The 13,787-nt window shown below is 50.7% G+C and overlaps 2 protein-coding genes across 3 annotated transcripts in view; one reads left to right on the plus strand and one right to left on the minus strand.

Moving 5' to 3' along the window:
- Positions 1–1,117: 1,117 nt before the first annotated feature.
- SOWAHA (sosondowah ankyrin repeat domain family member A) lies at positions 1,118–12,341 on the minus strand. The gene is made up of 3 exons (XM_030957704.1): positions 11,803–12,341; positions 2,419–2,803; positions 1,118–2,361 (listed from the first exon to the last, which is right to left on the minus strand). Exons 1-3 carry the CDS (start codon positions 12,339–12,341, stop codon positions 1,336–1,338), a joined length of 1,950 nt encoding a protein of 649 aa, XP_030813564.1. The 3' UTR covers positions 1,118–1,335.
- Positions 12,334–13,787, plus strand: part of SEPTIN8 (septin 8) — a 32,276-nt gene continuing 30,822 nt past the window's right edge. Inside the window, exon 1 of one of the 2 annotated variants that reach the window (XM_030957328.1) lies at positions 12,334–12,452. In XM_030957328.1, the coding sequence (XP_030813188.1) occupies positions 12,423–12,452 (30 nt within the window). In that variant the 5' untranslated portion in view covers positions 12,334–12,422. The remainder of the gene's footprint in view (positions 12,453–13,787) is intronic. The other variant, XM_030957327.1, reaches the window with a different exon arrangement.

The following is a 13,787-nucleotide window of genomic DNA, read 5'->3' on the forward strand; positions in this document are numbered from 1 at the left end:
GCACCTCTCAATGGTACAGGTTTCTATCACAGTTTTAGAGAAAACATGCTGGTTTTGCAGACTTGCTCCAGAAGTCGGACAGATTCTGTTCACAGCTCTGCCTCTTTGCATTAACTTTAACCAAGCAGTAATTAAAATAATAATAATCTTACTGCAAACCTAACATGCAGTTAGCATGCTTTTTGAGCTATGTGTAGTTCTATATATAGAACAATCATGTTTATCATTTAAAAGAAGAAGAGTTTGTTTTAGGTCAATGATTCTGTTGAGATAAACACTGTTTCAAGAGGTCATGCAGAGGTTCTATCATGAAACACCTAACATTACATAAAGCCCCATGTGTATAAATATTTATTGTAAATAGGTCAAAATGGGCCAAGTTTTAAACAAAAATAATCAGACATACAAGCCTAACTTTGTTTCCAGTTGGCTACTCAGAAACTCTGACAGATACAATTCCCAGGTTTTCAGTTCAATTTTTCACTATCAATAAGGTTCTTTATTCAGCTAAAGTTAATTGAACAACAGTGAAGTTTAAATGTTCACAGTATCATCAAGACATGTGGTAAGTACCACCTGGTAAAAAAGTCTTTCAGGAAGAGAGAAAATCTTCAACCACTAGCCAAGCTTTCAAACTGAGGTAGACAAGTCATAGTGACAAGAGTGCTGAAGGTCAGAGACTATCTTTTTAAGTAATTTATCTAAGAAAATGCATCAGGCAACAATTGAGATTGTTATGTTAGTATTTCTGATGTGAAATACTGAGTGAGAAGCTCTCAAAGTGAGAAACTTCGTTTTGAAAAAGTATACAATTTTTGTAAATAGAAATATCCTTCTTCTACTACCAAAGTAATCAGAAACATCATAGAAAACTATGCATCTTTCCTCTGATAATTTAATCCCATTAGATAACAAGCCTTGTTAAAGTAGCCAGCTACCAGCTTGCTGTTCACAGTGTAAAATAAGCACTCCTTCATCTTGCTTCTGCTCTCCAGCTGAAGAACACAGATCAAGAAGGCTGTACCTCAGGCATTTTGACCTGTCCACACACATAAACTGTTTCAGTTTTTCAACCATTAAGTATAAAGTTTGTGGTCTCCACCAAGAGATCAGCACGATGGTACATACAGCATGGACAGCACTTCCTGGCAGCTCCTTTCCACAGGCACCTGGGGCTGGGTTTCATGCTGTGGCCTTTGGATGTGGACCCTATCACTGATTGAGTTAAAAATCCAAAAAGACAGACACAGAGAGCAAAAATCCAAACTGCTTCTGAAAGAGAAAGCTGAGACAGCAGCCGTGCTATTAAACCATTCAGCCACAGTAAGGCAGAGGCTAGCGGCCAAAGAACAGCTCAGAAACGGGTCTGCGTTTCACGACAACCTCTTCCTCCTCCTCTGCTACCTCAGACAGTGAGGAATATGAAGGGAAGCCCCCTCTGATCTTTGGCTTCCTCCTCGGGCCCGTAGTGGCAGTCAGAAGCTTGTTTAGAGTTGAGGGCTTCCTTAAACCTTTGGTGAGATCATAGAAAGCCATGTCATCGGATATGACTCCCAGGAAAGTGCTAGTGGAGCTCAAGATTGAAGCCGCAAGCTTTGTAGATTTCTTGATGGGCACGGAGTGTTCCATGTTTTGGGAAAGGCTGGGATCCCCCAGCAAACGCCTAATTGTAAGGGATGTCCCTTCCTTTAAGTACTGGTGCGGCTTCTTCCCACTGTAGTCCCTCAGGTCAATCTTGGCATGGTAGCTGTAGACGAGCATGTTGATGATCTTCTCCTGGCCGTGAATAGCAGCCAGGTGCAGCGCCGTGTAGCCGCCATGCGACCTGGCATCCACATTGACGTGGGACCCGCCCTTCTCGGCCGCTCGGATGATGTTGGTCACCATGTCGCAGTTGCCGTTCTTGGCGGCCCAGTGCAGGGCGGTGAAGCCGGAGATGAAGTCCCTGCGAGCCGCCAGGCTGGAGTCGCCCAGCAGCAGCCCGTGGAGCTGCTGCGTCCACTGCCCGTCGGCCGCCAGCACCAGCCACTGGTGCTCCGCCTGCTCCAGGGGCACCACGGTCTCCTCGCTGGCCCGGTGGTTCTTGGGCCCCCTCCGCAGCCCTGGCGAGCGGGACCCGGCCTCCTCGTCCAGCGGCGGCGGGGACAGCGGGCTGGCCGCCGGCTCGGGCGGCCCCGGGACGGCGGGGGCCGGCACGCAGCGCACGGGCAGCATGCAGGGCTTGGGCGGCGGCTCCCGCCGGGCCCCCGCCGCGCCCCCGGGTAGGGGCACCCCGCCGCCGCCGCCCTGGAACAGGCCCCGCAGCTCGGCCACGGCCCGCGGCCCCGGCGGCTCCTCGGGGGGCGTCCCGGCGGGGTCCGGCTCGGGGACGGGAACCGGCTCGGGGACGGGAACCGGCTCGGGGACGGCAACGGGAACAGCGGCGCCGGCATCGCCCCCCGCCGGCGGGGCAGCGCGGAGCTGCCGCTTCAGCACCACGAACTTGACGCCGTCGGTCTCCTTCACCGTGGCTACGGCGTTCACCGCCGCCTTGAACCGCTCCCGCCGCGCCGCCCGCCCCTCCGCCTCCCCGGCCCCGGTGCCGGCGGCCTCCAGCAGCGGCCGGAAGGCGCTCACCAGCTCGGTGTTGCGCACCCGCCCGCCGCGCTCCCTCAGGAAGCCCATCACTGCCTCCGCGCTGATGTCGAGCTCCGCCATCCCGCCGCCACAGGTGGTGGTGGCGGAGCCGCCTCCGCTCCTGCCGCCTCCGCGCGGTTCGGATGCCGGGAGCCCGCGGGCGGTCGGACAGGCGGGCCGGCGGCACCTGCTGCGGGCAGCGCGTCCCGCGGCCGCTCCCACGGAGGTGCTCCGGCTCCCGCCCCGCCCCGCACACGGAGCGCAGCGGCCCGGGCCCGGGCCCGCCCCGCCCGCGGGGCGGCGCTGCCGGGAGAGCCCGGCCCGGGCGGGCGGTGGGAGCGGCGGCGCCGCGCGGGGGGCGCGGGCGGGCGGCGGCGGACGCGGGGCCGGCCTCGACCCCGACCCCAACTCCAACTCGAGAGTCGGTGCGGGCACGAGGGTATCGGAGACTCCTCTGGCAGGACCGAACGCTTCATCCATTTACTCGTCTTCCAGCTTCCTAAAACGAATTTTTTTTTTTGTTTGGGGTTTTTTGTTGGTTTGGTTTGGTTTTTGGTTTTTTTCAGTAGCAAATAATTGGAGCAATATTTGGTAGAAATCACTCTGCAGAGTTTGGTCTCCATTCCTAGGAAAGCCTCAGGTGTTCTGTTGAGACCTGTGATCCTTCTGGGCAAGAGGCTGATGCCTCAAAATTAGCCAGAAGATGGGTGGATGGGTCAGTCTTTAGAAATATACTCACCTCTATGTGATACTATATATTATCATATATACATATATAATCATATATTATTATCTTACTGTCTTTTACCTATATTTCATCTACAATGTGGATGTATGTGTCTATTCAAACAATGAAATATTTACAGCATGGCTGCATCTGTTCATGTCCACCAGGAAAAAGAGAGAGCTTCTCTTTTTATAGAGAAGCTGTCTCTGCTGTCTTATCAATTACTTGTGCCTAAGCATTTAACGTTACTGTTCTGTGCTCTACAGGAGAAAATAAATCCCAGAAAAATGCTTTTCTCCAGGCAAAGTAGGAGGACTGAGGACCTCTTGAAGGGATGTTCAGCCTGCAAAATTGTTTTCCCCTCTGAATGCTGCAGTTAAGATCACTAAATCGATGCCTGAACAGTTTGTCTAGGAGAAGAGCAGGAGCAACTGAGAACAGAATGAACAGTCAGTGTGGTTTGAAGACAGATAAAAGTAACTGTATGAGGATGGGTAAGAAAATGCAAATAGAGCTGGGGTTGCTTTTAGTCTGAGAACTTAATAAAATGGAATATGCTTTTATGACTAAGTGACCTGCCTAGTAGGGAAGTCTGTGCACGTAGTCTACCTGGACTTCAGCAGAGCCTTCAATACTGTCTCCCCCAGCATTCTCCTGGAGATGCTGGCAGCCCATGGCTTGGAGCCCACTCTTCTCTAAAGGGTTAAAAACTGCCAGGATGGCTGAGCCCAGAGAGTGGTGGTGAGTGGTGCCACATTCAGTTGGTGACTGGTCCCCAGTGGGGCTCCCCAGGGCTCGGTATTGGGCCCAGTCCTGTTTAATGTCTTTATTAATCATCTGGAGATCACCCTCAGTAAGGTCACAGGTGACACCAAGCTGGGTGAGGGTGTTGATGTGCTGGAGGATACAAAGGCTCTGCAGAGGGATCTGGACAGGCTGGATCAATGGGCGGAGGCAGTGTGAGGGTCACCAAGGTGAAATGACAGGTCCTACATTTCAGCCCTGCAGAGCTACAGGCTGGGGCAGAGTGGCTGGAAAGCCTCCCAGTGGAAGAGAACCTGGAGGTGCTGGTGGACAGTGGCTGAGCATGAGCCAGGTGGCCAGGAAGGCCAATGGTCTCCTGTCTGTATCAGCAATAGTGTGGCCAGCAGGTCTGGTACCCTGGTACCAGGGCAGGTGCCCAGCACTGGTGAGGCCACACCTTGAGTGCTGTGTCCAGTTCCAGGCCCCTCAATTCAGAAAGGACACTGAGCTGTTGGAGGTTTTTATCCTAGGGAGACTGTATCTACAAGTACCAGAAATGAGGCTGTACAAAGGTGGGGTTTGGCCTTTTCTCCCAGGTAACCATGACAGGACAAGAGGAAATGGCCGCAAGCTGCACCAGGGGAGGTTCAGGTTGGGCATCAGAAGGAATTTCTTTACAGTAAAGATTTCAAACTCTGGAATGGTCTGCCCAGGGAGGTGGTGGGGTGGCCATCCCTGAAGTGTTCAAGGAATGACTGGACACAGCACTTAGTGCTATGGTTTAGTAGACAAGGTGGTGTTTAGTCAAAGACTGGACTTGATGATCTTGGAGGTCTTTTCCAACTTTAATGATTCTCTGATCAAAGCCTGTGTCAAATTCTCTATTTTGAAGGCAATGTGAGGTGTGTCCTCCTCGCTGATGCTGACTTCCCTTCTACCTCTTTCTTACCTTTACTGAGGGTAGAAGAGCCTTTTCCCACAGATTGCATTTGGCATTCTTTCCCCTTCTCTCTCCATCTTTGTGCAAATGTCTGTAAAACTATTTCATGTTTTGCTAACGAGCTGGCACTGAACCAGTTCCTCAAAATAATTTTGCTGCTCTAATGCTCTTTCACATAATAATAGTGTGTAATCTTGTATTAGTTCTGTGTTTGTATGTGAATTGCACACCTCCTATTACTGCCTTTTCACATGGCCTGAACAGCAGCCTTGCCCTTGCTGAGGCAGCCACTTGAGCAGGGCTATGCAATGCTCTATAGCTCATGGCATTGCCTGCCCTATGTAGAGAGCTAAAAATGACCCTGCATCCAAATACTAATTGCTGTGCCTTGTTTTCACTGTTTAGATCCTTACCAGAATCCCTTGCAGGCGTAAGAAAATCTCAGCAGTCTGTCATTTTTGCATTGCAAACTTTCAGCTGTACCCTGGGATTATAGTTCATATCTGCAAATGAGAGCGAGGAGGAGGGAAAATGATTCAGAAGAACAGGCTCTTATAAAAAACATTTTATGTTACTAATGTTAAAGGGAGAAGTTGCTCCAGTTGCTTGAATTGGTTCAAGCACGGGGGTGGGGGAGAGAGGAGAATCCCAAGCTCACTGCACTCTGTCCCTGTGTGTGCACAGCATCACACCCCTGCCCCCCTGTATCCTTTGAGACCCATGAAGCTGCTGTCACATCCCACCTGTGTTATCCCCACCCAGCACCACTCCTGCAGAGGGATCTCCCTGCACCAGGCTCCCAGGACACCTCACTGCTCCACACCCACACAGCCAAGCCTCTCTGAGCACTTGCAATGGGTCAAGGTCCAAAAAAAGGGGAGTTACTGAGGCTGTTCCCCTCTGCAGATCCTGGCAATCCCCATTGCTGCAGAGCAGAAGAACACATAGCCAGGAGGTCACAGAAGAGGAGACAGGATGTTTACACATGCTCCTGGTGCCAAGCAAGTCTGAAGTGGTTGCTCTGGTTTAACACAATGACCTCTTTGCCCAGGTAATGCCTCCAGCCACCTGTTCCACACACACTCTCTTCATGGGCAACCCATGGAATGTGGTTGTGCTCCTTTTCACCGTCTCTCAGTGGGTTTTAGTAACCTAATGCATTAACACATTTTTAGTAACCTAACACATTAATGTGCTTGTGCTCCTTTTCACAATTTGTCAGTGGGTTTTAGTAACCTAACACATTAACCTCCTATATTATTTGTAATAAAGAAGAAAATAACACTTCTTGCTCATCACCCGTACCAGTTCAGACCAGACACATCCTGTTTGCCAGTCTTTCCTTTATCTGTTGATGCCTTTTGGTTGCCCACCATTCAGGATGGTGGTTCCAGAGCACCAGAGGACCAGCTCCTAGTGAGCTCCTTGTAGTCTGCTGAGTGCTGGTCACATTGATCAGATTGTGGAGCAGAAATTAAACCCTTTGAATGAATTTTATTAATATAGATAATAAAATCCTGGAATATTATGGGTGTTATATTCATCAGTCATCCAAAATTTCCAGCCTTAAAAAAACATGAGAAGTTTTGCCTCTTTCTGTGTCACCAAAAACCTACAAAGCAAGTATTTCTTGTTGGGCTATTTACAGAACACTGTGGGCTGCTTCGTAGGAGATCTCAAGCCAACTGTCTTGATATTTTTCATTTATTGGCTGAGACAAAAACAATATACATAAGCCCATGATTAGATTAATTTACTACTACTTTTTTTAAACACAAATATTGCAGTTTGTTATTCCTGCATCATAGGCTGTAGAGAGCTGGCCTCTATAACCATGTGACTGATGAGAGTTAGTTACCTTTCCTGGAAGAAGTTTCCCAAACTCAAATTACCATTATTACAGGGAAGTAAACTGCACACTGAGCCTGGGAGCTTTTCCAACCCCCTCAGAGGAGGAAGGTGAAGGTTTTATGACTGCAATTATCCACACCACACAAAACCAGGAAATAAAGTGGGAGATCAAGCGCAGTATCTAGTCAAAGCAAAGAAGTTTCTACTGCCCAAAACTGAAGGAATGGTACCCTAGGTCTTGCTCTTTCCCACATGATATTCTCAGAGCCACAGGGAAGGTGAGATGCCAGGCTGGAAGCAAAAGGGGAAGAAAAGGGAATGTGAAGGATAGTCCCAGTCAGACAGGATCCTGGCTGCTTTGTAGAAAGGCAAAGCTTAGCTGCTAATGACTACAGATGGGACTTTTACCTCAAGGAAAACTTATTTTCCTCCAAAGTGAAATCAGGGTTCCCAGAATAAATAGGATGACAAAGCCAATTATTTCCTACTTTTCTTGTTAATATATTCATGTGAAACAAAGAGGGCACAATGTGAGGGAAAATAGCTCTTTCTTTGTTCCATGGAGAAATGCAGTAACCTTCCACAGATAAACAATTGAGCAAAAGTCTGTGAAGGGGAGGGGGGAAGGAAGGGGGGGGGAAGGGGAGTGGAGATTATTTACAGATAAAAGGCATTTTCTTATAAATGAGAAGGATTCAGCTCTACCTCAAGGACCTCAGTAACCAGTTCAGAAGATGTTTCTTAACAGCAACCATTCAAACACGGTTTTCTGTGTATCTCAAAGTCTGTATTTATTAAACACTGCTTGTTCACACAGATGAGGCAAGGATTCATCCCAAGCATCCTCTGTTTTTTAGATGATGCCTGTGAACTTGATGGGATTTTAGCAGGATAATGCAAACCTGGTGTGAGGTTCAGTGTGGTAAAAGAATCATCAAGTCATAGAATGATTTGGGTTGGAAGGGACCTTAAGGCTCCCAGCCTCCCTGCCATGGGCAGGGACACCTTCCACTATTCCAGGTTGTTCCAAGGCCCATCCAGCCTGGCCTTGGACACTTCCAGGGATGGGGCAGCCACAGCTTCTCTGGACAGCCTGTGCCAGGGTCTCACCACCCTAACGGGGAGGAGTTTTCTTCTAACAGCTAATCTAAGTCTACCCTCTGCTGCACTTCAGCATTAGGTGGCAGGGAAATTTGGAGTCTCTTTCTGTACAGAAATGAACCTACAGCTCCTATTGACTTCCAGCTTAGAAAGATAGCACTTCTGTAGAAATGCCTTATAAGCTCCATATATTGACAGTATAACCAATGAAAGTTTAATAAAGTGCTTGGTGGTGTTGATGTTAAAAGAGTAGCTATCAACCATTTGATTTCTAGTAATACCCAGGACACATAGTGAAAAATGTACAGTTATCCAAAAGCTGCTTTGTCTGGCCTGTGTTGAAAACCCTGAAGGAGAACTGTTTATCTGCGCCATGTGGATTTAAAAATCAAGGATTTTATTTAGCCCTGAAAAGTTGGAGCCATCCTCAAAAGGCCTTGGTCTTGTTTCTGTACTCTTGTGGCAGGTGGGATGATCTCTTGCTCTCTGTGTCTGCCTAGGAAGCCAAAGGGGCTGTGTGATAGCATTTATTTCTCTCCACTTTCATTGCCTCTACCTGTGCTCACAATGTGAAGAAGTAAAGCACCTCCTGCTGATCTCCCCAGCCATCAGAACTGTGCTGCTGCAATGCCACCGCCCATGCTGAGAGGAGCATTTCCCCTGCTCTCTCCAGGACAAAGAGATTCCAGGGACACATTTGTGCCTCTCCAGTCCTTTGTGTCTCTGCCCCAGGTCTTCACCTGTAAAAAACCCACAGCTCATCTTAAATTCACTGCGGTTTTAGCAGGTACAAATATTCCATGAAATTTAAAGCCCTTGCAGGAGCATACAGCACTATAATATAAATTTAATTACGGAGCTATTAGCAATAATTTGCATAACAATTAGCAATTAAAGGAGTCACCAAATCCAAGTCACTTCTCTTGAAGCAGTTTTTATACAACTGAACCTTTTGAAATCAGCAGGGTTTCTATTGATTTGCCATTAGAAACAGTGTGCTTTTTGAAATAACAAGGTGATTAAAAATAACTGTGAGCTTTTGTACAGTGCTCTGCTGTCACAGAGACCTGCCCCACGCTGGTGGCAGCACTGCTGGGCAGAGGGACAGAGGACTCCAGCTCCAGGAGGTCTGAGCAGCTCAGCTCAGAGCCAGGAGGCAGCAGTGCTGGCTCTTGATCTGTTCCAAGGTCTCACGATTTCCTTTGTGCTGTGAATTTGTGCAGCTGACCTGCAGCTCACAGAAAGCAGGAGCTGTTTGGGAATGAAAGGAACGACAAGGAGGCGTCTTTACAAACAAACTGAGGGCCTGATGGGAGACAAGGCCAGATACAGAGAGGTGAAATAAGTGATGGGGGAACCATAAATTCCATAGAAATTCCCTAATTGGCACAGACTGTTACTCACTCGAGACTGTGCTACATCTCTGGATTTAGAGAAAAAGAACAGAGATACGAGGAAAAAGAAAAATGGGGCATATACATTAGAAGGGGGTATCAGGCATTTCAGGAAGTCTGTACCTCTCAAGTACCTCAGCCAATGTGGAAAGAGAGAAGGAAATATGGCTGGGAAATTAGGATAAAAAGGAGGCTGTGTCCTCTAAAAATTTTGAGAGATCCCAGGGGAAATGTCCCATGGCCTCTCCTTTTTTTCAAATAAAGTTACAGGACACCTCTGTCTCCTTTTTGGACATAAACTTCTAGTGTTTGTAGATTAATTTTCCTGACAGGAATCAGCTTTTGTTCCCCTTGTCTTGTTACACTGTGCACTGTATTGTAACAGAATAGAGCTCTTAATGAATCAAAACCAATTGCTTCTCCAAAAGTACCTGGCATTATGGCGTTCAGGCGTGTGTTAAGCAAGAGTTTTACATTGTCTTAAATAAGGACTCACAAAGCTGATTGTAAAGTAAAACAAACAAACAAACAAAGTTTGTGCCTTCAAGACTGGCTCTGAAGAGCGAATGTTTTGTTTTGGTTTTGCTATCCGCCACTCCCCAATGGCTGGCGGGACACACAGACAGAGCAGTACATGGTGCTGCTTTTGCTTTTTGCTTGGCTTTTTGCTTTGCTCTTGCTCCTGCTTCTGCTTTGCTCTTGCTTTTTGCTTCTGCTCATTAGGTAGTTGAGCTAAGCGGTCCAAATTTTTCCTGGACTGTTTTTCCTTTCCCTTTTGGAACCTACTCGAACCTGCTCCGGACTGGGACTTGGGAAACACCGAGAGTTTGCACCTTGTGGCTGCAGCAGCTGCCCCAGCACAGGACGAACTGATAACAGAGCGACCACCCCCAAGAGAGACTTTCTGAATTTGTCATCTTTTTCAGAGCGGTGAAAGAGTGGTGTCTGGTATTGTTCATTTTGTGTACTGGGGGTGCTGTGCCTGTTAAATAAACTGGTTCTTTCCACTTCTCTCCGAGGAATCCTTCCCGAACTAGTTGGAGGGAGGGGCCTTGTGGGTTTGCTTTCTGGAGGGGCCCCCCTTTGGAGGTTTTCTCCCAAATTTGCCCTAAACCAGGACAACTGTTTGACTTGCATCTGTACACCAGAAATACCAGATTTTAGCCTCCACTTTTTTGCTGAGGGAGCCAGGGAGCTACCCGGGCACAGTCCCCAGCCCAGCCCGCAGCCGCCGCCGTCTGCAGCCCGAGCCCGCCCGTACCTAACCGCGACACCGCTGCCGCTGTTTCTTGCGCTGCTCACCGGCCTCTGCCGTAGCACCAGCCCGTAGTGACCGGTCTGTCACCACCGCTGTTTCCTGCGCTGCCCACCACCCTGCCGTGCCCGTAGTGACCGGCCTGTCACCGCCGCCCTCACCCGGCCGCAGCCGCGCCCCGGCTCCGGGAACCTGCTGCTGTTTGGGAGTGTGTCCGTGGCCAGGGCAGCCCGTTCCCGGCCCATGGAGGGACACGCAGCCTCCTGCTGCTGTTTGGGAGTGTGTCCGTGGCCAGGGCAGCCCGTTCCCCGCCGATGGAGGGACACGCAGCCGGCTGCTGCTGCTCGGGAGTCGCGCCCAGCCCGCCGCGGGAGCCACGCACACGCCCCGCGGCTGCAGCACGCACCTTCCACCTGCCGGGCTGATGCTGGCAGACGACCGAGGTTCTTGTGGTAACGCTGTCCCTGTTTTCTGTTTCCTTCTCCTCTCTTTTTCCCTCCCTGCTCTTTTTCCTATCCCCCTTTAGTTTACCCTTTTTTATCAATAAACAGTTCTCAGATATAATATTGCTGGGTTTGTGCTTTATTTTCATCCGAGAAATCTATCAAAAGAATCCTCCCCGAGTCCCCCTTTTATAGTGGAACGGGACAAGTGGTAGAAGGAATTGTTTTCTTGGGGTGTTAAAAATGATCCTCGTGAGTCCCTTCGTCGCAAAAAGCATTGTAGGCAGAAGTATTTGGTCTCTTTGACCAAACTCAGCTCTCCAAATCTGAAGAGTGGATTGCTCCAAGAGAGAGGGTGAGGAGGAAAGGTGAGGACATAGCAGGGACAGAATGGAAAGCCTCAGACAACACCAGGGCAACAGAGAGATGAGCGGTGCCGGTCTGGTCTAGTGACCCAGCAGCACCGGGAGCGCACATGGCTCTGGTGAGCTGCTCCTGGGAAGCTGCACTGCAGCAGAGGGCACCCGAAAGCAACAGAACCCGCTCTGTGCTAGCAGCTCGTGAAATACCAATGTCTGCGTTACAGAGACTGGCGGTGGCCTTGGCTCTGTGCCCTTAGGTGGGAAGGAACGACGAAGAAAGACTCCACAGCCCTCTGGTGCATACTTTAAATCAGCATAAACGCGGGCAGCGTTAATGGCCGTGCGCTCTGTGTCCCAGCTCAAACCCACGCTGTGGCTGCCACTTTGGTGTGGCTGCCGCGTGTTACAGGGGCACCTGGGCCAGAGGCACCGCTGCCCTGCGGAATGCCAGTGCTGGGTCTGTGAGACCCCTGCGGAATGCCATGTCCGGGGTCTGTGAGACCCCTGCGGAATGTCATGTCCTGGGTCTGTGAGACCCCTGCGGAGTGCCAGTCCTGGGTCTGTGAGACCCCTGCGGAATGCCATGTCCTGGGTCTGTGAAACTCCTGCGGAGGATGCTCCCGGCCCTTCCGCAGCCGCACTGTCCCTTCTCCAGCCAGGGCCACCCATGCCATGTGCTCGCCCCCAGACCGGCACCTGACCCCCGGCAGGGAGCCCTCCGGGGCAGCCCGACCGCCGCTCCCCGGTTCCACTCCCCTCCGCGCTGGGAGCGGCGGGCCCGCCCCGCCGGCCGAGGGGAGGCTGTCCCGGCCCTGTCCCGGCCCGGCGGGGCCCGTCCCCTCGGTTCCCCGGTCCGGCGGGCGGGCGGCGCCTGCGGCGGGCGGAGGGCGGTTCCAGGAAGTGGCCATATTGGATCCATTCAGCCGCAGCCACTCGCGGCGGGCAGCGGCAGTAGCGCTCCCGCCGCCGGCGCCGCGCCAGCCCCGGCCATGGCCGCCACCGACGTGGAGCGCTTCTCGGTGAGCACCGCCCCGCGCTTCTCGGCCGCGCCACTTGCGGTCTCTTTGTCGCTCGGGTGCGGGGAATAACCCAGCGGGTGGCGGGTCCAGGGCACCGCGGGGGATGCGTGGCCGCTGCCCCGCCGGCGGCGCGGGGGAGCTGGGGCGGGAGCGGGGCGATGCCGGTGCTGGTGCCGGCGCTCACCCGCGGCGGGCGCGGCGAAAGTCCTTGCGGGAAGGTCCTGCCCGCGCCGTGGGCGGAGGGAGCAGCCGGTGAAGGGTTCCGGGGCCTCGCAGTCGCCTCTGCTGCTGGCACCGGCCCCGGCACGCTCGGGAGTCCTGCCGGGATGGCCGGGATGCTCCTACAGGGTACCCGGACCGTGTGTCTGCGGGCACGCATCACCCCGCAGAGACAGGCGGCAGGAAATGGGGTCAGACCTTCCCAAACAGCGATTGTTTACATTCCGCTGGTATCCAAACACTCCGCAGTAGTAACTTAGCGGTGTGTATATAATACAGGGAGAGGCACGCTGATTGAAACACGGGTAAAGCAAACCCTTGAGGCTGGCTGCTCTCTGAGCCAATGTATGAGGAATGCTGTACAGCAAATATGGAGCGTGACCCGTGCACTGCCGCCTCTCTGCAGCTCACGTTGTATAACTGCTATCGGAAGTCAATCTGGCTAAAATCTGTCGGCCCAAAACTATTCTTTGTCTACAGCTTGAATATTTTGTTGTTGTTGGAAGGGCTGTTCTCGTTAAAAAGCTTGGTGTTGTGTCTTGTACTGTCTCAGAGCTAAAAAATATGTTTACCGCATTAAATAGCATAGCTCTCCAAAGTCAAAATAGTCTGGTGTGATATTACTAAATAAATGGGAACAGCAGTGGTGGCTGCCTGAATTATAGGCATGCCCTTTGAGCACAAACAAGTCTCTGCTACTGTTTTCTCTGTAAGCTACTTTTTGCCAAGGATCTCAAACCCTGCTTCATTTCCTTGAATCCTGGCCCAAAAGTTTCCAGCTCAGGAATGACTTTTCAAGACTGTAACTTACTTAAAACTTGCATAAAGGAAAATTGAACTGGGGCTCTTATTTAAGAAAGCTAATATTTCTAGGCTCTGAGAGGAGTAGATTAAGGTAATGACAGTGACAGAGAATGAAAACACCAAGACTCTCTCACTGCAATTCTTTCCGCATTTGTATCATATAAAATACTTTTAATGTTAATTTGGTGTGCCTGCTGTTGCCTGTGCAGGTTTTTGTAGGCATTACAGGAATCTAAAATATTGCCTAGTTCTGGAGAAAAATTAATTAATTTGCTTTTTTGTGTACTTACATCAATACTCTGTCACTTTGAT

This window comes from Camarhynchus parvulus, chromosome 13, assembly GCF_901933205.1.
Source record: "Camarhynchus parvulus chromosome 13, STF_HiC, whole genome shotgun sequence".
Taxonomy (NCBI): domain Eukaryota; kingdom Metazoa; phylum Chordata; class Aves; order Passeriformes; family Thraupidae; genus Camarhynchus; species Camarhynchus parvulus.

Bases quoted from the DNA above. Each gene is read 5' to 3' on its own strand.
- SOWAHA (XM_030957704.1), bottom strand. From the start codon at position 12,341: ATGGCCACTTCCTGGAACCGCCCTCCGCCCGCCGCAGGCGCCGCCCGC. The intron at 2,804-11,802 runs GTGGGTTTGAGC...TGCCCGCAGCAG, and splicing joins ACCAAAGTGGCAGCCACAGC to GTGCCGCCGGCCCGCCTGTC. The intron at 2,362-2,418 runs GTTCCCGTTGCC...CCCGTCCCCGAG, and splicing joins GGGGCGATGCCGGCGCCGCT to CCGGACCCCGCCGGGACGCC.